The sequence below is a fragment of the Coenobita brevimanus genome, chromosome 24, assembly GCF_032717465.1.
Source record: "Coenobita brevimanus isolate Jiangsu-jjx chromosome 24, ASM3271746v2, whole genome shotgun sequence".
Classification (NCBI taxonomy): domain Eukaryota; kingdom Metazoa; phylum Arthropoda; class Malacostraca; order Decapoda; family Coenobitidae; genus Coenobita; species Coenobita brevimanus.
The window spans coordinates 39,556,741-39,580,814 of record NC_136977.1 but is presented as its reverse complement, the minus strand read 5'-3'; the positions used below and the strand labels follow the sequence as shown (position 1 = coordinate 39,580,814).

The 24,074-nt window shown below is 41.0% G+C and overlaps 1 protein-coding gene across 1 annotated transcript; it reads right to left on the bottom strand.

Annotated features, from left to right (window-relative positions):
- Nucleotides 1-21,988: 21,988 nt before the first annotated feature.
- On the bottom strand, nucleotides 21,989-22,771 carry LOC145393357 (uncharacterized). The gene has a single exon (XM_080267457.1). It carries the CDS (start codon nucleotides 22,769-22,771, stop codon nucleotides 21,989-21,991), a length of 783 nt encoding a protein of 260 aa, XP_080123583.1.
- Between the last annotated feature and the right edge of the window lie 1,303 nt (nucleotides 22,772-24,074).

Sequence of the window (24,074 nt, the reverse complement as noted above, 5' to 3'; positions counted from 1 at the left end):
ATGGTTTCCTGTACACCAGGAAACCATTTACTGCACTGGATGGTAACCATATAACCGAATTTTGGCTCCTGGTGGTTTAATGGGTAATTACGGCGCTCGAATCGGATTGAGCCGGTGAAGGTTTATATCCAAGGGGTGATTGGGGTTTACTGCTCACAAGTGAGGTTGGTCACTCTCATCTTAAACGTCAGAACCAACTTGCCTAGCCCCGGGCTCCTATGCTCCTCATGGGGCAATGTAGGACTGGATGATGGATGGATGAATATTACCACCACCAAACGATTTTATTCAGCTTTAGATAGAATTTCCGAACATGAGGGGTTAGATATTGCGTTCAGTAGCCCCTTCACTACTAAAGGTCTGTCCAAAAGTTTAATATAATCGTCTGGTTGTAACGAGAATGAAATAGAAATACGTCTTTGGATTGAAAGGGTCCATACTACCACATCCACCACTACCATTACTACCACCATCGCGACTACCATTCCCATTTACAAATGCGCTTATAGGAACCCCAAAGAATATAGCCTAAGTTCACCTATATGTCCAGCTAAGAATTATCAGCTTGAAGAGTAACTGGGTAAGTACTGTGGGAGATGCTGTACTTGTGTTCATTTGCATTTGCGTGATCAATGAGCGTAAAATGAGGTAGTCTGTGTTCATCAGGAGGTTCAGCTTGGTCATATGTCAGTTTTGATGGCAGTTGATTCAGTAGTTTGGTTATGACACACACACACACACACACACACACACACACACACACACACACACACACACACACACACACACACACACACACACACATACTTTGCCTTTTACTGAGAAGAAATTTTAGATTTCTTCAGGAAGCAGAGACTCGTGGTTCCTATTAAGGAGATGATTAATTGCTGAAGTAACTTCAAACAACACTGCCTTGTGCAATTATGACAGCAATTAACCCCATTAGACCTGCCCATCAAGAGGTCATTGCAAGATAAAGGGCTTAATCTCCAGAACTGAGATGTACAATATAACTTGCGATATAATTATTCTTGTAAGATTGGCTACTACAAGAAGATCGAGGGACATAGAACATCTTTACACTGTCATCTTGTCTATTCACAGCAAAAACCATTCTTAGTTACGAGAGGAATTGTATCGTAATTTTGTGGATCCATGTTTAGGTCAACAGATGCCGTCCATTAGTGTACATGGAGGGGTGGGAGCGTCATTTCTTGCATTGTACGATACATTCTGAGTCACGGTGAAAAATAAAAATAAAAAGTATTTTACCATGTCTTAGTGCAAAAGGTGTTATTGTTATTATTATTATTATTATTAATATTAATATTAATATTATTATTATTATTATTATTATTATTATTATTATTATTATCATCGGTGGTGGTAGGTGGTGGCGACCATCATCCACTCACTTGATGTAGTGCTGCCTACTTCTTCCTTAGCCTTTATCATTCTTTTTCTGTGCCTCCCCTCCTCTCTTCCTATTTCTCGCATCTTTCCTGTCACTTCTTATTGCTTTTCTTTCCTTTACAGGTGGCTTTACATTGAGTGACAAGCCAAATGGTTTCCTGTAAGCCAAGAAACCATTTACAACGCTGGGTGGTAACCATATAACCAAACCATACGTGCTCCCTACGTGTGAACAAGTGGGTTGGTGGAGGGTTAGTGCCCCTCCCCTTAAAACAAATAACTCAAAGTCAAATGGCCACCCCTTAAGGGATTATGGTGTCTGGCAATAGATAGATAGATTATTATTATTATTACTATTATTGTTATGCATACTGTTGTTGTCGTTGTTGTTGTCATGATGATGATGATGATGATGATTACGTACAGAGCTATTATTTCTGAGCATTATTTTAAGACATCCGAATTTTCTGTTACTTAGAGTTATCAGACATACCGAGACATGCAGCATAAAACACAACACACATATCATGAATACCGAGCACATCAAAACACAAGGAATAATTTTAAAAACGCTACTTCCACTCCTTCAGAATTACCAGATATACCGAGACATCTGGAGAAATTTCCCTCGGGTCCATCTTTATTGGTTCTTGTGATACTTCTTTGGCTGCTTGTGCCTGCGATGTTACTCTAGTTACACGCGGGAAGCCGCATTTTCCCCAATCTTGGGGATAGGTGGTGGTGAAGTGGATAGAGCTTGGGGCTGTGGGGTCGCACGTTCGATCCCACCTGTTTTCAAAGAGCTGCTCAAGTTCATCCAAATTGTTCCTACTAGCGACAATATTCTCTTGTCGACCGTACCCTCACTGTCGGTTTTGTTGCACAGACGGAGCCGCATCTACCTGACCACTTACTGTAGTTCCTCAGGGTTACTAGACGCACTAAAACACGCAGAAACATGGCTTAGATTTAGTATCATCGGTTGTAGAGGCAACAGCGATACATCTTTTGTCACATAACCCGCTATGTCGCTCTAGTTGCAAAGATGGAGCCGCCACCAGGGAAGCATGAAACCAGTTAATGTTGCCTCGTTTGTCGAGGGTAAACAAGCAAACCACAATAACTAATCAGAGGCTGGGAGGGGAGGGGGGTTGTGGTGGGAGGGGGTGAGGGGGCTGAGGGACTGGGGGGTTGGGGGGGAGATTGTCGGAAAGGTACGGGGTGGATGTCGCACTTAATTAAAAGGTGTGCGGTGCCTGGGGGACGACATAAGGGCCGAGTGGTTACGACGGTTTCATTTAGGTGGAGGGCCAGAGTACGAGGTCATGTGGTACTGGGCTTTGAACTCACGATGGAACATATCCTAATTTAATCTAATAAAATCTAATCTGTCGTAACCTAATCTAGTCTAATCCAGCCTTGCCCACACTCATGTAACCTAAAATAACGTGATCCAATCTAACCTAAACTGTCCAAACCTAAACCAACGTAGCCTAACCTGATCCTACCCCAATCTACCCTCACGTAACCGAACGTAATATGACCCTGTCTGACCTTACCTATCCTAATCTTAATAAAAGAGGGTGGTGCGTGCGAGCTGACATAGGGAATGAGTAGTTGTTACAGGTTCTTTTGGGCCAGGGTACGAGGAAGCCACCTACTGCGCTACTGAATTCTGAATTAAAAGCATACCTAATCTAAACTAACCCAACCAAACCAAACCTAGCCCAACCCAACCCAATCTAGTCCAGTCTAACCCAATCAAATGTACCCAAACCTTTCTTGATTTCATATAATCATATTAGTTTAACCTAACCTACCCTAGCCTACTCTAATTGGCTTTCCACTGGGTTCACACGCAGATAAGCCTGGGGTTGCAACATCAGCTATAACAACCTATGATGACCTAACATGACCTATGAGAGAAGTGGTTGCAACATGTTCATTTGGCTGGACTGTGAGTGAGGTCATGTGGCGCGGGGCTTTGAACTCACGATGGACTTAAGTTAAAAATAAATGAACTGACAAAGTATGACATAAGGGTAAGGCGGGCGAAAGCGAGGTCTGAATACGGGGAGGTTGTGTCATGCCGCACCAAAGAGCAAAGAAGGACCTGGAGACCAAGGATCAAGGGCTGAGACAGTAACCCCTTCACTTCCTCATATTAGATGAAATCACCTGACAGAGTGGCGGTAGGAAATACAAAATGTTACACACTTCACCACACTGAAAATGTTGAGGATATTCTTTCTAACACTGTTTCCAGGATCTCTAATCTGGAGGTCTTTCCTAAGCTAAAATAAATGTCTGAACAAAAAAAGCCAAGTAAGATGTGACACTATTGAAAAGATTAATAAAAGTGTCTGTCCTAAATTTAAATATCGTCCTGCAGCAGCAATGATGTAGTACAAACAGAGAGGGAAAGGAGCCAAGGGATCGAAAAACCCTCTCCTTGCCACCCGTGGACGTTCAAATTTGCCCCTGCGGGAGGGTCATGGACGTCCACGGGTGGAAGGCCACCTGACCCAATCGTGGATGTCCACGACTTGGTAGTTTCCTTTTCTATGGAGGTTACACCTAGCTGTGGCCAAGTAGCGTGTGTCGTCTGCTATCTTGAACTCTGTAGTCAGTTAAGGTGATATATTATGATTAATTCAAAACCGTCAGTAAACTTTGTGTAAGCTTTTACCATACTACTTTTAATATTTCTATTTGTCATAAAGAAATTTCAAATATACTATAATGTGATAAATATGATGGAATGTGGACTGATTGTTTACAAGAGAGGCCTGTACACGTTGGAAAGGCATACTCGGGAAGAAGGCACTACGGTGCAGTTTTCTATACTGGCTGCTTCTCTCCATGGGAGCCATTCCACAATGCCCTCCTTCTCCCCTTCCTTTGTCTTCTTGCAGAGGCTTCTTCCTCTTCCTGCAGGGTTAGGACTGCAACAGCCATTGCAAAAGTCACAAGCTGGTTCATGTCCATTGTTGTTGTTGATAAACACATCGTTTGCTAGGGAGTTGGAAGTGACCTCCCAGTTGCGTGGGGTGAACTCAATAAAGAAGATGATGGTCGTCGACATCCACCGTGTGATAGGGTATAAATGTCCAAGCACAGTTTGGACATCAATTTTGTGCTGCACAAAACGTTCACGGGTCCCTGTGTGATACCCACTTTAGTGACTGCGGTGACTTAGCACATCCCTTGTCAAAAAGTAGCATTAATTCTGGCTGGGCTGACTTGTATGTGTCGAGAAAGCTGAACCTTTTAGTACAAGGTCTTACCATAGATGGATTAAAAAAAAATATTGTCTGGCAGAAGCAGGAATGACAATCATATTGTTTTAACCCGCCGCATGCCAACTATTTTTAGCTCTATGGGTCATCCCAGTTCCGGCCATTTTTCAACTTTTTTTTTTGGCTACACTGATAGATTTTATGTGGAAACAATGAATTTCACCATTAAAATGCTCACCGATGCTCGGAAATTAGTTTTATTGAGTCCTGCACACTCATATACAGGTATAGCCGCTTTCTTATGCTCACCACTTAGGTGAGAGAAAGCCTTTTTCTATGTAAGGTATACTCAGGTATTTATGCTGGGAAGGTAGAGCAATGTTCAGTACACTTTTCTGATTACTTATTACTTCAACATCCATCACAATTTGCATGTCTTTCTCACTGTGAATGCATTATCTTACACTTACTTGAAGACAGGTACAACCTTGCTTCATTACGTACAATCCTGGCACTTATGGGAAGGTATTTACAACTTGACTTCACTATATAGTCCTTACACTTACAAGAAAATATTTACAGTTTACACTTACATGAAAATATTTACAAAATGCCTTCACTATGTACAGCACTGGGTGAGGCACACAGGCAGAGTGAGGCAGATCGAGCGAGAGGGGGGAAGCGAGTGAGTGTATGGCCTTGACAGCCTGGGGGATGGTAGAGAAACAGTTACCTTACATGCCTGCCAATTTTTACCCGCGAATCTTGAAAAATGCGGTCACAGTGAATGTTTTTATTTTAGACCGTTTTAAAACGGCACTGGCACTGGCCGTGGAATTATGTTAGACCGTTTTTAAATGGCACTGGCACACGGCGGGTTAAAGGGATATAATGGACACTATTTTTATCAATTTCACTACGAGAGGTTTCCTAAGTTTGAAAAAAAAATTGCCTGACGGTAGCAGGAAACTGATAAAACCTCATCGTATTCGTGTTAACCCTTTGAGACAAGGGTTAATGAGTCACACTTCCCTGAGGGGCATTATTAAGCGATAAACCCACTAGACCACAGGCCATCGCGATTTACTGGTTATATGGTGAGCACCCAGCATAGTAAATGGTTTCCTGAAGTACAGGAAACATTTGGCTCATCATTTATGTAGGTAACACCAAATCGAGTGTCATGAAAGTAGCCACAAATCGAGGAAGTGGGATAGCCAGTCAATTCGTAGCCTCATATAATCTCACTCACACTGGTTTACTGTATACACCTCCCATTACCCCTGTAGCAGTTACACATCCTCCTCCTACAATTCCACAAACGAGAGGTCACATCCTTGGTCACATCAGCAGCCACGGGACCTGGGCGATAAATCCGATGGCCAGTGATACAGAGGTCAGGAGAGGTTACCTCGAGTTGTACCACCCCACTGCTGTGGCCCGTGGTGGTGGGAGGGGGAGACGGGATGCCGAAGGGAATAGGAGAGGGGGAGAGTTGTGATGTGGGGAATAGGTGAGGAGGAAGCAGGGTGGCATGGGGAATAGGGGAGGGGGAGTAGAGTGGAGAGTCGGGGAGAGGGGAGGGAATGGAAGGGCGAAGGGGAGGATGGGTGAAGGGAGGTCAAGATGGGGGCGGCTTTTTATCTGGGATGGCTGATGGATGTAAGACATTGTCCTGTGTATCCTCACTCGCTTTGTTCTGGATTTTCTTTTTGTGCCAGTCATAGATTATCGTCATTATCATCATCATCATCATCAACATCACAACATTACCGTCATAATTCATTCACTATGGTCCCAAATTTTCATCTCTTTAAGGCTTGCTTCACGTAGTTCAGAGGCAGAACAAGACAATACTGTAGCTCTACATACTTTCTGTAACACTTCTTGGTGATTAGCATTATATTCTAGTCAATCTCTTGTCATAACTCGGCATTCAAGATGAAGGGATGACAATTTTAGGCCAAGGTAAAGGGAACAGATACAGATGCAAATGCACCTTTCTCATTACCCAAAACCCTAATCGATTCGTAGTTTCGTGCCAGCCTAATATGGGGTTGGATTCATTCTTTATCTCTGTCCTTCACCTACCAGGGAGATCAGATTCTGTTGTGAGCTGCATATGGACCAATACATATGAAGAAGACTGAGTCGAAAAACATGAAAAAGTGGAATAAAAAAGTATGCAAAACATATAGGAGAACCTATCATCAGGGTGTCGCGCAAAAATACACTGTACATTCATTTTGTCATATTAAATTTATGCCTTCAGAAATCTTGGTAAAAATAAGCGTTTATATTCATTCCATATTCAAGCATTCAAAATTGTCGGTAAGAAATGCTCGACAAGGAATAAAACAGAAAGCAATGACAACAGTAAGAAGGATATGTTCACCGTATCCCACCTTGATTTCGCAGATGAAGTTCTTAGTTTTATATATATATATATATATATATATATATATATATATATATATATAAAAGGCAGGAAATACAAGAGCAGAGGGAATAGCTTGCATCCCCTTTAGCTTTCTTCATTTCCCGGACAAAATCAGGTGTGCCAATTCTGCCCCGTCTGGATCACTAATTTCCGTTCTCTGTACCATTTTTGCACTTTTTCTTAACCAGGAAAGTCTAGTTTACGTTAAGGTCATTTTGATAGCGTCTGGTTAGTTGTTAGTTACGCTAATCTGTTAGGTTAGGAGAGATTAGGTTAGGATAGGATAGGATGGTTGTTACGTTGGTGTAAAATAATAAGAAAATGGAAAAATGATCATCCCGAGAAAATCAAACTTAGCTCTCGGGGCAAAAATGGTATACAGAACGGAATCTTCGGCCAGATCCGGGAGTAAATGATAAGAATCTTGGCTCATATAATCAAGGTCTGGCCCGAAACGTAAAATGGAAATGGAATTCCTTCTCCAGTTTTTAAGAGCTTCCTTTGCCACCCCCCCCCGGTTTTTTTTTTTTTTTTTTCTTTTTACGTTACGAGCCTCTAATTTTTCTGCCCTTTTCTGTTTTTGTTTCTTTTTTTTTCCGATAAATGAAACCTTATACCTCATTTGATATCAAATAAGAGAAATATTAGCAGTGATGGAACATAGTTATGGTAGCTCTGACCTATTTTTTTCTTTTTCTTTCACATAAAACTACAATAACTGTTGTTTGTAGATGATACTGTGTTGTTGAGTGAAGTCGAAGGAGAGCTGCAAGGCTTGGTGGATGAGTTTGGGCGAGTGTGTAAGAAACGGAATCTAAAGGTGAATGTAGGGAAGAGTAAAGTAATGGTCTTTGAGAGAGGTGAAATCAGTGAATGTACAGCGAGGTTGGATGGTGAGGAAATGGAAAATGTGAGTATGTTTAAGTACTTGGGTAGTGTGATGAGTAAGGATGGAGGTTTGGAGGGTGAAGTGCTTGAAAGGGTGTTATGAGTCCATATTATAATTACAAATCATAATAGATAGATAGATAAATAGATAGATAGACAGCTCTATGCGAGCCTGGGAATGGGAAATGATCTTGCAAGTTACACTGAGGAAAAGCTGACGACAAATTACGAAGTAGCCAGTCAGTTAGTTGTCAGCAATTCACCCGGTGAACAAAGCCTTGTTGACCATACACACACATACTCACACACAGGCTTCTAGAACTTTCCAATCACAGGGAACACACGTGATACGACTCCTGTTTCACCAGAATTTAGGAAAGAGAGCTCAGAAGGAAGCTAGCCATAGAACAGCCAGGTCGCAGGGAGAAGGGCTTAGCAACTTGAGAGAGAGACAGAGAGAGCGAGACAGGGAGATAGCTCCCGGGACTCTACTTTATACTTCGCTCTGTGTGAGAGACTTGTTAATATTTCCAAGACAAATAAAAATAGTTCCACACTATTCTTTACCTCTCCTTGTCATTGAATGACAAATGGGAAAGAAGATTATCTACTTACAAAGCTACTCAAGTATAACAACCGCTCGTCCACAAGTCTAATATACAGTATATATATAACTTCTCTACAAGTAACTACAAAGTCTTTTATGACATTTGGTAGCAGCGAACGTATACGAACCTCGTCTACGAATCAACAGTGAATTCCTACAAAATATCAAGATTGAAAACAAGAATACCTCTCACAACCAACAACTTACAACCAGCTCTTGACAGTTCTCTCCAACCAGCCCCCTCCATCTCCCCGATCATCACGCTGATGTAGAGGTGAAGAGGTCACAGGATGCCATGCAAGTAGTTTAACAATATATTGATACAAACAATCTTGCAACTTCTATGACGAACCAGTGAACTACAACCATCTACAATCAACTACAAGTAACAACTCTACGAGTCGTCTGTATAATCTTTTACACGCACCTACAAGTAGCGGCAGTCTTCATCCTACAACGAGTAAACCACAAGAGAAAAGGACCGAGAAAACATCGACAAAGAAAACCAAAACAAACAAACGAAGAGTGAGACACGACTCATACCTCATAACCACCAGACCTCACCCTCCTCTCTCTGCTACATCCACCCAACCCCCGACACTGACGCAGGAGTCAAGAGGTCAAGACGACGAAGCAAATACCAAGTCCATATTCACAACTCATCTTACTCACTCATCTTCACTCAAGTTACTCATTGCTACTCATTTACTTGCCACAGCTACCAGTGTGGGAAGCCGACGTCACCATGTGCTGAGATGACATCACAACGCGAGTCTGCCATGCCAAGCAACGTGTGACTGACACCAGGCACCTCTCACCCACTACTCATTACTCATTATTCACATAGCTCCTACTCATACTCATTTATTTTCACAGTTGAGTTGGAAATTCTATGCTGAGGTTTGCCTGGGACAGCTGTTAACCACCACAAGCACCAGGCCATGGAATTTCCTGAGTAATATCGTCCATCAACACACCACTAGAATTATCAAGAGATCTTCAGTCAAACCTGCATTTTTCTTCCGAGATCGACTTTTGTATCGACACACCTCTACGATCTGTATCAAGTGGGTAAGATTATACTTACTCATTTCTTCTCAGTGCTAAAATTAGCTATATTCAACTTTTTTTTACCCATATATACACTTATACACTCACTATGTATCATTTATTTCCACTTATTTACTCATCTATTTTGTTAGGACATAAATAAACAAGAGGCGTATTTCATAACACCATATCTTAATGACAGGAACAACATCACACGTACTCGCCAAAAGCGCGGTTTGTTCGACCTGGGTGGCACAGTTCTTGGAAACATCTTTGGATTGGCTACATAGGATGACCTTAAAGAAATAAACAACAAATTTAATAAGATAGCTCAGGTACTAACATACCAAGATAAATTCATCACAGGACAGAACTCAGCAATGAAGACAATTGTGAAAAATCTGAAAAAAGCAGAAAACATAGCTCTCGAGAGTGTAGATAAAATAAATGAAATGGAGGGAAACGTTACACTTTTCCAACACTTCTCCATCATCACAGAACATATTGACACGATTCTACTACAATTAGAGAACACTAGAGATCTTTTCAGGGCACTTATGCAAGGAATTTCGAATGCTGGCGATGGCAAGATCACAATTGACTTACTCCCAGTTCATGAGCTACGTCAGATAGTTAGTCAAGGCATACATAAACATAAATTGAAGCCGTTGTTCTGCAGTAGGGAATTCATGCAATATTACCCATATTTAGAAGCAACACTAGCACCAACATCAGTAGTAGTTCATGTACCATTCATAACTGAAGACCTGTTCACAGTATACCAAATACATCCCTTCCCCTATAAAAATAACAACACTTTGGTCATCATCAACATCAACACAGACACCGAACTCATCATGGTCTCCAAGAGACTTGACACTGTCACTTTCGCAAGTGAATCAATGATTGAACGAAAGTGCCGCACATCCTTACATGCTGTTCATCTTTGTCCAGCGTACATTTTCACGTTTCAGCCTACTGATACAGTCCCTTGTGAAATGGCTATCATCAGAAATGACAATATTCATCATCATTGCAACTTCACTTTTGCTCCACACTCACAGTTTTTTTATTTCCCTCATAACACATCAGTTTACATAGTTTGTCCAGATATACCACCATCTCATACATCAGCATCAGGATTATACATAGCACCAGACTACTGTGCGGTAATTACACCAGCCATGTCTACTTTATCCACCATCAATCACTACACCATTCTCAATCATACACACAAACATTTCCACCCACTGCCTGATATGGACTTAAACATGAGCACAAGTATTAAGTTGACTTCACCTAAGTTTGAAACTATGCAACTGATCAATGAAACAGTGAAGCCCTGGGAAGATTTGAGTTTGAGTATGTTCAACCCATATTATGTGTATAGCCCAGCACCTACTGTCTTTATAATTATCTGCATTGTAGTTGCAGTACTGCTGTTCGCAATGCACAGAAAGCATGCAAGAATTGCTAATTTGGAGTCATTATTTAGTGGGGGGAGAGTTAACATCCAAGTTAACGCCCCTGAATGAAGTTTACATAATATGTATATAGTATTAATTATATATATATATATATATATATATATATATATATATATATATATATATATATATATATATATATATATATATATATATATATATATATATATATATATATATATATTGTTACGAAACAGAGAAAGATAATGTACACTTTAAGTGAGAATACGAAGAGTCACTACTGTCCCGTAAAGTTCCAGGTTCAAAACAAAAGAGTTAGGTAAAATTACAAGTTAAAGTTTAATGCTTAAATTAACAACAAAACATTCAGGACTCATAAGGATAATGTAATGGCAAAAACAGGTTAAATATATGGTTAACTGCAATAGCCTCTATTAACACGAAATTAGCAAGAATAAATTTATCTAAGTCAGCCCTGATAAAATGAGATACCAGATAATACTCAGTGAATGCCAGATAAATAATTACAGATACAAACTATTATCAAAAATGACTGACATAAAGAACCTCACACGAATTACAAAAACTTCACTAGGCCCACAAATTAAACTTATGCTATACAGTACAAGAAAAAATGCAACAACAGTTATACTCAAATTACACACAGCTGCTAGATGGTTGGAGATTTCTTGAGCACTCACAATAATAATATCTGTACAGGGGAGGACAGAGATGTGAACAAAATGAGGAGCAGATCTAAGTGGCAATGATGCAGAGACTGAGCTCATTATATAGGGGCCAGCAGAGCCTGATACAACTTGTAAGAAGGACGCGCAAATGAAGCCACGGGGACAAAGAGATGAAAATCCCGCAAAGTATAACAGAGAGAACGACTTACTCTACTATAACGGTAGAATGGGGTGACTGAGGCAGATCTCGCTCGTTATCATTGTTGCAGCAAGTGTGCGTTAAAATTTCACATAGGATGATGAAATCATTGGCTATGTAACAATATATATATATATATTTATATATATATATATATATATATATATATATATATATATATATATATATATATATATATATATATATATACAAAGAAGAATGACCCACGTATGGCATACCAGTACCATTATCTTTAAATGAAATATTAATAACTCTTACCATAATCTTAATTTTAAACTATTTTTTTTTCTTGCATGTATGCATTTCACTACAATAACCCAAGTACATACTGTATTACAGTTAAATAATTTACTTTTAATGCATTTATTCAAATATGTATACAACTTGTTTAAAATGTAATATTACTGAATAATCACTATTTACTATAAATATTATATGTATACAATATTATAATCAATATTATGTACTAATAGATTAGCATGTGTCAATAATAATTGCTGTCGGAGGACCTTCAGCTGCGTGGACCGAGCATATGTTATGAGTCCAGATTATAATTACAAATCATAATAGATAGATAGATAAATAGATAGATAGACAGCTCTATGCGAGCCTGGGAATGGGAAATGATCTTGCAAGTTACACTGAGGAAAAGCTGACGACAGATTACGAAGTAGCCAGTCAGTTAGTTGTCAGCAATTCACCCGGTGAACAAAGCCTTGTTGACCATACACACACATACACACATACTCACACACAGGCTTCTAGGACTTTCCAGTCACAGGGAACACACGTGATACGACTCCTGTTTCACCAGAATTTAGGAGAGAGAGCTCAGAAGGAAGCTAGCCATAGAACAGACAGGTCGCAGGGAGAAGGGCTTAGCAACTTGAGAGAGAGACAGAGAGAGCGAGACAGGGAGATAGCTCCCGGGACTCTACTTTATACTTCGCTCTGTGTGAGAGACTTGTTAATATTTCCAAGACAAATAAAAATAGTTCCATACTATTCTTTACCTCTCCTTGTCATTGAATGACAAATGGGAAAGAAGATTATATACTTACAAAGCTACTCAAGTATAACAACCGCTCGTCCACAAGTCTAATATATATATATATATATATAACTTCTCTACAAGTAACTACAAAGTCTTTTATGACAAGGGTACAGCAGGGAAGAAAGGTTGCTGGTTCCTTGAAAGCAGTATAAGAAGCAGGGAAGTGAGCATGGAGGTGAAAAAGTTACTACATGACAGTATTGTGATACTAGCTCTAAAGTATGGAAGTGAAGCTTTGACGTTGCTAGAAGGACACAAGTTAAGAGTGAGAGCAGGGGAAATGAGTTATTTAAGAGGAGTCTGTGGGGTCACATGGAGAGACAGGCTGATAAATGAGGATATAAAGGAGCGTTGTGGTGTGGATGTGGATGTGATAGGAAGCGATAGAAGGAATACACTGAGGTGGTTTGGCCATGTGGAGAGGATGGAGGGTGAAAGACTGACGAAGAGAATGTATGTGAGTGAGGTGGAAGGGGGAAGAAGGAGGGGAAGGCCGAGGATGAGATGGAGGGATGGGGTGGATAGGTATATGAGAGAGGGGTGTGTGAGTTGGGAGCGGGGCAGTGAAATGGCGGGGGACAGGGCGACGTGGAGGCGATTTGTTTGTGGCCACCCCGAACGGGATTGAGGCGTCTGGCAATAGATAGATAGATAGATAGAACTGTTAAACTTCTGACCTAAACTCAACGATACTAGAGTTCATTCAGGTTAATTAGCCGGAGATTTTTGTTCTCTTGTAGCTTAGGTTTTAGTTTAGAGGTAGAATTAAACTGTAATACTCATATAGCTCTGTATAATTTTAATGACACTTCTTTTTGATTAGCATCGTATTTTAATCTTAATCTCGTGGTATAGCCCTGCACTGAAGATGTCAGTGAGTGGCCTTGTTTAACAGTGCAATAAGGTTACTTTTTGTTGGCCACTTATTACATCTCTCTCTCTCTCTCTCTCTCTAAGGTAATCAGTGAGCTCCTCCCCCTTTTTTCAGCAATTACACATCACACTGCCTTAAGCCTTCGGTAACACGTAGCCAATTACCACCCCTATCTCGCTTTATCATAGTGCCCTTTATGTTGTTCTCAAGCTGGATGATTGTTACGTATTTAATTAATTGTGATCATTTTTCTTATACGTTTATGTCTGTTTATTCACCTTCCGTTCGTCCCTATTCAGTGAGGAAATGCAAAAATAAAGTGTCCAGCATTTCCTTCAGTGAATTTAAGTAATAATGATTTAATATTTAAAAATTTACAACTAAGGTGGCACTGTTTCTTTTTACTATAATGGAGTATTTGTTCATGATTTCCATTTCAAAGATATTTTTATGTCTTCCTGTAATTTCAAATTTGTTTATATTTCATTCTTATTAAAATTTTTCTCTATAGATGCACTTCGCAGATACCTGAGAGATACTAATTTCATGGACTACTAAGTTAAAACATAGGCAACGCTACTCTGTTGCAACCCTCCATCTGACCAAACACATACCCCCCCACCTCCCTGCACACCTAACCAAGTACATAACGGCTCTCACCCCCCTCCCCCTTCTATACAACACAGAGACAAAAACTTTAAAAAAATAAGTAGTATAGCCATGGTAACAATGAAGTTTATGAGCAGATGTGATGAAATTATGACCAGTGCTTTTTTCATTTCGGCAGCCATTTTTTATCATTACATAGTAGATACAGTCATGAAACTTCATACATAATTATTCATATAATCATTTATCATGTACAGTATCTGCCTTCTAGGTGTAATAGTTGTTAAGTTTTAACAGAAAAATGCACTAAAATTATAAGTTTTATGTACCATTGCAATTTCATAATTATAATCTCATGGCATTCTAACTACAAAGGCACCAGGAGGCATATTAACACATATTTCTGGAGAGTTTGAAGCATGTACTTGTATTAGCTTCTGAGTCCTAGTCCGGAAATGATTTTTTTTTTACTTTTTCTTTTCAGAAAAAACAAAATTAAGACATAGCATTCTTCCTATCAAGAGGCACCAGTTCACTATAAGACACATAACTATGTGAAATTTCATGACTCAACAGTGAATTCTTTCTGAGTCCTGGCCAGGTTACGAGGTCTCTGCGCCCTGCCAGCCACCCTGCCGCCCGACTCAACTGACTGGCACCTATTGATCCCAGTGATAACAACTTCCTCCTCTGACTTTGTCAGGTGGAGGTTTTAACGAACTGGGAGAGAGGGGAGTGAAAGAGAGAAGGAACGAAGGTAGGGAGGGATGGAGAAAGAGAAAGAAACTAAGAAAGATGGATGAGAGAAGGATAAGGGGAATACGAAGTATGAAGGGAGATGGAAGGTGGCAGAGAGGAAGGGAAATGGATAGGGAGGGGGAAAGACGGAATGAGGAAACGAGGGAAAGAGGAGAGATCAAAAGATAGGTTGGGAAATGGAAAAGGGAAAGTCTAAAAGGGAGAAAGGAGAGAGAGCAGGGAGGGAGTAAGGGACTGAGAGGAAAGGAGGAGATGGGAGGGACACAGGAAGATAAAGAAGCAAGGATTGGGTAAGGATAGAGAAAGAAAATGGAAAATGTGGTAGAAGTGGACGCTGGTGGTGGGAGAAACGGAGTGAAGGAGAGAAAAGAAAGAGGGAGGGAGTGTGCAGAAGATCAGAGGTGAAGAGAACTGGATAAATGGAAAAATGGAGATCATAAAAAGAGTCAGAAACCTAGAGTTAAAGAGAAGAATAAGAGATGAATGAAAGGGAGCTAAGAAAAAAGATTTTGATAGCAGTGGTGATGGTGGTTATGATGATAGCGGGGACAATGATGACAATAATGATGAGGATATAGAGCAGAAAATGAGTGAAAGTTGAAAATGAGTGAAGAAGAGGTGAAAAGAGTGAAAATAAGAAGAAGAGAGGGCAAGAGATCAAGAAAAGGGTGTGGTTGACCCTTGCATGACCCCACTCCCTCAGTTCTGCATAAACCTACCCCCCTGACACCCCTCGAGATTTATCCTGTTGTGACCTTCCGTGGCTGAGATGCTGGAGAAGGAGGAGGACGTTGAAGAAGAGGAAGAGGAGGAGGAGGAAGAGGAAGAGAAGAAAAAGAAGGAAGAGGAGAAGGAGGAGGAAAAGAACATTAACAAACAGAAAGAAAAGAAAGAGGGATGGATTGATGATGATGGCCATGATGATGATAAAGTAAATCCCATTAAGAAAGAAGTAACATTCAGGGATATGAATACAATTGAAAAATAAATAAAAGAATGGATAAAAAATACAAATGAATATGAAAATGGTTAAAGTATAATACAGAGGATGACAGAGATGATGATAAATGTGAAAGATGTTTAGGGAGAACGAACTCTTAGGAGAGAGAGAGAGAGAGAGAGAGAGAGAGAGAGAGAGAGAGAGAGAGAGAGAGAGAGAGAGAGAGAGAGAGAGAGAGAGAGAGAGAGAGAGACAGAGAGAGAGACAGAGACAGAGAGAGAGAGAGAGAGAGAGAGAGAGAGAGAGAGAGAGAGAGAGAGAGAGAGAGAGGAAGACAAACAGACAGACAGACAGACAGACAGAAACCGAGACAGAAGGAGAGATTGGCTGATTGATTTTCCACTATTCAAATCCTGAAAATGATTGTACTCCACCTCCATCAATAGAAGTCCGAATATTCTATATCCACTTACTGTAGCTGTTTATCCATGCATCCAGGTAGCGGATGAATGGAGACGGGGATTGGGTGTGTGTGACTGACATGAGCATTGATGAGTGGCCGTCAGGCTGGGTGATTTAGGGTGATTGGACCGAACAGGAGAGAGGGGGAAGCATTAGTAGTGGAAATTATCGAGTGGGAACGGGCGGATGAGTGACGAGTATCTGCCTTGTGGTTAGTCTTGGGATTAGATGCAAATTTTAAAAAGGAAATAATTGGAGAAGATTAATGTAAGCTAGCAAATAAGATGGGAGAGTTTTTGAACCTCTGATTAGATTAAATTTGTCCTTGAAACTCGTTGGAACTCTTGCTTACATTATTCTGGCTGGCATTAGAGGATTTTACTTACATTTATGTTGACGTTTAAATATCACTGAACTTACAGATATGTACAGACTTTTTCACCGGATGGCAGCGCTCAGTGTGTCGTAAGCTTCAGCCGTTTCACTGTTCTGTCCCGAAGGTCGGAGACCTCCCCGCAGGAACACATCCCAAGTCTTACTCGGTCTGCTTCTTGGTATTCTTCCCTACGCACTAACACTTGTTATTCTCCTCAGCCAGTCATCCTTCCTCCCTCCTTTTCTCAACATGTCCAGACCACCTCAGCCTACCGATTAGCATCACTTCTCTAACATTTCTCACACCATGTCTCTCTTGGGATCCTACTCTTCCATCTCAATATTCCCATTTCTATGTGTTCCAACCAGCTTGAATCATTTTATCTCACGGATCAGATGTCGCTTCCATGCAGAAAAACGTTTCTCACTAAGGTTTGCTAGAGACCTCACAAGGTATGTGGGTTAAGTTGTTCCCATTTAACCCTTCAGTTTTGGAAGACGATTTATCCAATTTTTATGGTTGACGCCAATGGATTTTCCATTCCACTGGGAAACCTCCCGAGGCGAACAATATTAAAACAGCTGCCCGAATGTGTATAGTTTTTCTTTTGACTATTGCCAAAATGATAACATTCAGCTTAGGTAAGACGCCTACCTAGTCCCGAGGTAGGTTTTGGAAGAAAATCTTATTAGTAAAAAAAGATTTGTGGGTGAGATAGAGTACATAGTAGTAGATGATGTATGGAATCCGGAAAAAAAAAAAAAGTGATTAGCTGATACGAAAAATACGTGTTAATGACTTGTATTATAAGATGAATAAATGAAAAATAATATTGTATGCAGAATGAATAATTAACCGAGTCTACAAAAGCTTTCCATTCCAGAGATAACAGTGCATGAGTGCCAGAAATAATGTAATGAGGTGTATAAAAGCCCGCGTTGCCTAGATGCAAAGTAGAGGATCCGCTGTTTGGCTCAGTGGTAACGTGCTTGCGTATCATGCGCGAGAGCCCGGGATCGAATTTCGGCCAGGACTGTGATTAGTTTGTTAAGTTTCATTTCGATTATTACATTGGTTGGCAGCGGTGCGGGATGTGAGGCGGGGCTTGGTTGACAATTTAATGTTGGTCCTTGGTTAGCTGACAGCGTCCCTGTCCTCATTCCGGGAGTGGGCTGTTTTGGTGTGGTCCGCAGCCTCCCCATGGTGGCCTCCGATGCTTACGCTGCCTTGTGTGTTCTAAACTCACCAAATTAATCACCAAGTGGACAAAAGAGGGATGTAATGAGGTGTCTAATAGCTTGCGTTGCCTAGAGGCAAAGTGGGGGATCCTCTCTTTGGCTCAGTGGTAACGTGTGTGCATATTAAGCGCGAGGGCACAGGAGGACCCAGGATCGAATCCCGGCCAGACCACTGTGATTAATTTAAGTTTCAGTTCGGGCCTTTACAATAAGATACGCTTAACACGAAATGCTTAGACACACAACCCTTCATATATGCAACAGGTCAACTGTGGAACTGTCTGGCTCTGTCTTTATTTCTTACTGCCTATGATCTCCAGTCACTCAGATGCGATATGTCAAGGCATCTCGAAACGAACAAATCTTGAATCTGGGTCTGTTTTTGTTGTTCTTTTCTCGGAGGGAACAATCTTGTCGGCTTTTGGCCTTGAATTCCTTCCTCCTTGCATAAAACACACACACACACACACACACACACACACACACACACACACACACACACACACATACTGTAAGGCAAAGTAAGACAGGTACAAAAATGGACATAATTTTATTACACCAACGTCATAAATAAAGTAAAATAGTAACTCCCTTATCCTCGTACCTAACACTATACCTGATGGCTTATACTGTAGGATTCAAGGTAACGAAGACTTAAAGAAACAATAATAATAATAATAAATGAAAAAACTAATACAACAAATCGGTGTATCAGTATATAAAGAGTTAACATAGATGATTGTATATTAACTAGCAGTTTCATTACAGAACAACAAATCTCTATTGGCCTTTCATTTAAGCTACACAGTTATTACCTCAGTGGCCATGAAAATATAAGTTTTTTTTTTTTTTCTTATCTTTACCGTTCATTGTCCGATAAGCACGGCACAGGTGGTTTGACTAGATTAACCTATACTAGAAGAAGTAAGAGGAGGCTGAGAGGGGGTGGGGAAGGAGAGGAGGAAGAGGACGAGGAGCTTGGCTTGTGTAAAAATCGTTAGGCATCACTTCGTTGATATTAATACAGCTATAGACATATACAGTCTCTTCACTACTCTGACGTCTGTTGTTATTTTATTCTTGCTTTTTCCGGACGAGTATATATATATATATATATATATATATATATATATATATATATATATATATATATATATATATATATATATATATATATATATATAAATTTTACTGAATGGTTGGCTATATATTCATTAATCCATTCAGTACGATAAGGTCTCGCTGAGCTGGATAAAATCATCTGGAGGCAGCAAAAATAATCTAGACTAAGACGTCAGTGTACCGAGGGGTTACTATGAATATAAACAAGAAGTACCAGTGTTAACCGTGTGGCGTAAATTTAGAATGACGGAGATGATAAACATTATACGTAACAATGTATAAGCCAAAGCTGTATTGTGATGGTGACATTATTAACCAAGTTAATTGATAATGGTGGCAATAATAATTAAATAAAAATGTTATGTTTTAGTGATCATTATCACCACCGTCCAACCCTTAATTCCCACCTAATAAACGGGGTGAAGTAGAATCCAAGAAGTGTTAAATGATATAATAGTAATAGTGGACTTTTATATACTTACATGGTTCATTATACTTGGCATTTTGTTGATGGTTCAGTTTTTCTCTTTTCTGAATTCTACCCATGGAATTTATTACAGTGGTTGGAAACCACCGGTATATATATATATATATATATATATATATATATATATATATATATATATATATATATATATATATATATATATATATATATATATATATATATATATATATATATATAGATATATATACCGGTGATGATGGTGGTGATAACGAGGAGAAAGAGATGATGATGATGATGGCGTGTTTATAATGCATCAAATACTCTGGGTGTAGAACAGTAAAGGTACCAGGCTATCACCGTTTCCTCGAGGCTTGACCACTGTAGTCCAACCTAACACTTCATTGATTTGCTCCTGTTAACTACAGGCGATTTTATTTAGGTAAAGGAAGTTCTCTTGCAATGAAAGGGTTATTAAAGACTGTAACTAACCTCCACTCGAAAAGCCTCTCCTAAGCGTAATAAAATCGTCAAAATTTGGAATGAATGAAGTCATAAACATGTTCTCGGGATGCAGGGATTACGTTAAAAAACAGAGGAATAGCACTACCCTACACGTGTTAAAAGAGCGACTTAATCATCTGAAGCACATCTTATGGGAATGTTTTTGTCTGCTGGGGTAGAGCGGAAAGTTCTGAAGGTGTGAATGGTGAGTCAGTGGGGGCTTTGCACATTTTTGCTTGACATTCTGGTGATAATTCCCCTACTTTTTTGTGTTTTTACACAATTCCTGTTGCTGGATCCTGCTCAGTCTTTATATTATGGTACAAACTGCGTTAAGGCACGATAGTGACGATGATGATTAGTTTATGATGACAGAAATAAGGTATCACTACATGGACTACACTTATTTAGCACAGTACATAATAATGGTCCTGAGCGATCTGTCTGTCTACCTACCTATCTATCTATCTTCTTTATATTAAAATGTTTGTTAAATTTAAACATCAGTATAACTGAGTCTGTGTATTTACCGTATGTGATTTTCTAATTAGCTGAGTAAGTGAGCTGAGAGAGGAAAAAAATATATTACAAGGAGTGTGAGAAGCGTAGTATTAACCCTCATAGGACAGAAAGCCACTCTTAAGTTCAGAGAAAATCTTCTGATGTTAGCGAGAATAAAGAATTTGGCATTTTTCACGTGTTTTGTCCCTTCACTACAATATAGTCTTTTTTTACGTTTTTTCTTGCTACCAGAGGGCAATTTCATTCAACTTAAAAATAACCTTATAGTAGAGAAGTGGATAATAAAGATAAAAGTAACCCCTCCAGTTCGTAAAGTCCCTCCTAAGCTGAATATAAGCCTCTGAATGTAAATAAATTATGCAAGACGTCTGTGAATGGAAGAGGTTAAAGAGTTACAAAGAAATTTTTATGCACGACTACATCATGGGTCTTCAATGTTTACTCTTTTCTCCTAAGGGCTGGGTGCCTCTTACTTCTTTTCATTTCTCTCTCTCTCTCTCTCTCTCTCTCTCTCTCTCTCTCTCTCTCTCTCTCATAAGTGTTCATACTTTTGTCTTTTGCATTATATAAACTTCTTTTACTGTTCTTTCTCCTCAGCTCATTCTTCACTCTTTATCCTTTTTTTAAGTAAGGAGCTCCTTTTCCGTATGTCTCCTCTTTCTCATTTGTTCTCTTCCTCTTCCCTATTTACTCTTTGTTTCCTTGCTTTTTCTTCTCAGTGGTCAATCTTGTCTCCTTTCCACTGTCGGTGCTCATTTTCTTTCCCCTTGTTCTTCCTTCTCGGTGGTCTCTCCTTTTCAGCCACTTTCAGTGTTTCCTTGCCATGTTATTCCTACAAATTCAACGCCAGGTTATGGGATATGAAGGCTGAGGGAAGTGAAGGTACCATATCTAGCACCACACCGTCAGCATGCTCATTATCTTCCAACCTCGTCTGCCACTGTCTTGCCCCACAACGAAATTTGCACTGTATCACCCACGACCATTATACCACTATATCCACCACACCACCACCTCTTCACTTCCACACCACAGCGTCACCACAACAGCATTCTAGCATCACCAGCACACCACGACAGGTGTGGTGTGTCATCCCAATGTGACGACTTGCGTATGTACCTGAATGTGTGTATGTGTAAGATCTGACCAAGCACCTCTGTGGGGTTCGGACTTTCCCAACAGCAGCGCCACTGCTTCGCTTTCTGATACCGGTGCCAGGCCCGCCAGGCCCCCCAGGTTGTCCCCCAGTACAATGGCATCAGTGCACAGTAGGGTGAGCAGGTCGGAGTCCTGAGGGACTGGAGGGCCACTCTCACCCTGCCCCTCCTTGGATGGGGATGCCAAGGGACTGTCTGGGCCCCACGGCACGTCGCCGTCGTGTAGTGCTTCCTGCAGGGATCTGATGTAGGCTGACGCCAGCCGCAGTGTGGTGATCTTAGTCATGTCGGCTGTGGCGCAGCGACTCACCACCCACGCTGGCAGGGCACACCGCAGGGACTCAAAGGCATGGTTAATCTGCCGCATGCGGTACCGCTCGCGGGCATTGGCTGTTTTCCTGCGGTAGCGGGACAGTGGTGGCGGTCGTAACTTACTGTGCCGCAGAGAGTCCTGTTGTAGCGACCACTTGCTGTCGGAGCAGCGGCGACCTTGCATAGCCCGTGGCCGCAGCTGGTACTTGCCGCCTCGCACGCCAGATGCAAGGCTGGGGGCCGTAGCATCGTTCTTATTGTTGCTGTTGTTATTATTGTTATCACTGTCGTTGTTGTTGTTAGTGTCCATAGGGTCTCCCCTACCACTCCGCCCCTGCCCTTGCCAATGTCCCTGGCCCTGCCCATTCTCCTCTCCTTGGCCCTCCTGCTGAGTCCTGGCCATGGTGCTGGGCCTCACGCACACCACAAACCATCAACACAACAATGACACCACTGCTATCGCTGTCTTTCGTATTGTAGTCACACTCTTACAACAGCTGCCTAGCGTCGCCCGACCCTCGTGCTGGATGTGTCCTCTTTCCGTTACATATTTTTACTTTTCTCTGTTCTTGCTTTCTAATGTTATTGGGTCCCTATGTTTGATTGTTATGGTCCTGTTTTATTATGCACTCTTCCTTATGCGCTTGTATTCTTGTCAGCCCTCAACACACGTCCTCCTACTGCTGCTGAGTCTTGTAGGCAAAGACACTCCTTCTGTAGTGGTATGTCTGTGTACGCCGGACATAGAGCAGCGTAGAGCAGGTCGGAGTATAACGTACAGGAACAGTGAGAGAGTGAGATAGCTAGGAGACTGACTGGAGCGAAAAAGCGAACAAGTGAGAGCTAGGAGACTGGCGAGAGTGTGGTGAACTAACGGACCAGTGACCACTCCGCCCGAGAACCAGTGCCACACACCCTGCCTTACCCGCGCTGCGTACCACACTGAGCTGCCTTCCCTCCCTGTCTGCACCCCCCCCCTCTCTGCTTCATCATCCCTCCCTCCTTACTTACCTGCCTCACCCTCCCTACCTCCATCTCTCTCCCTCTCCTTCCCTCTTTCCTTCCCTACTGCTTTACCCTCCCTCTACCTCCCTCCTTCCCTCCCTCTCACCTCCACCACCTCAGTTCCCACATATAGTTTACCGTTTATTATGTTTTTCCACCTTTTCCATTCCAAATTTATTAAAATTTTGTCCTCAAAGCGTGATTCAAGAGGTTCCGAGCACATTTTTGAACACCTGGGACCCCCAGAGTCAACGGGAGGGGGCCAAAGGGGGGCCAATAGTCACAGATTTGACCTGGAACTGGAGAGGTCAAAACATCCTTGACTCCAGCTGAAAGGCATCCAGACCTCACCCCCTCCCTCTCTCTCCTGACGATCTTCTCTGTCTGTCTGTTTGTCTATCTTTCTATCTATCTATTCTTGCACGCTCCTGGTCATGTTTTTTTACTCACTGGCTTTTCCCTCTTCCCTTTCCTCTTTTCTCGTCTTCTCCACTCTCGTCCTTTTCTCTTCCTACTCGTTTATTTTATCAGATGTCGCACCTCAGCTCCTCTTCTTCTTTTCCGTCGTCTTTTCTGCCTTTTTTACTTTTCTGTACATTCTCTTAAACTTACCAGATATTCAACCTTGTCACTCTTCATCTTCTGTTCATTTCCTTCCTTTTCTTTATTTGCCGTCTGTCTTAATTCTTCTCTATTCCTTC

Coding starts and splice junctions, on each gene's coding strand:
- LOC145393357 (XM_080267457.1), bottom strand. CDS start 22,771: ATGGCCAGGACTCAGCAGGAGGGCCAAGGAGAGGAGAATGGGCAGGGC.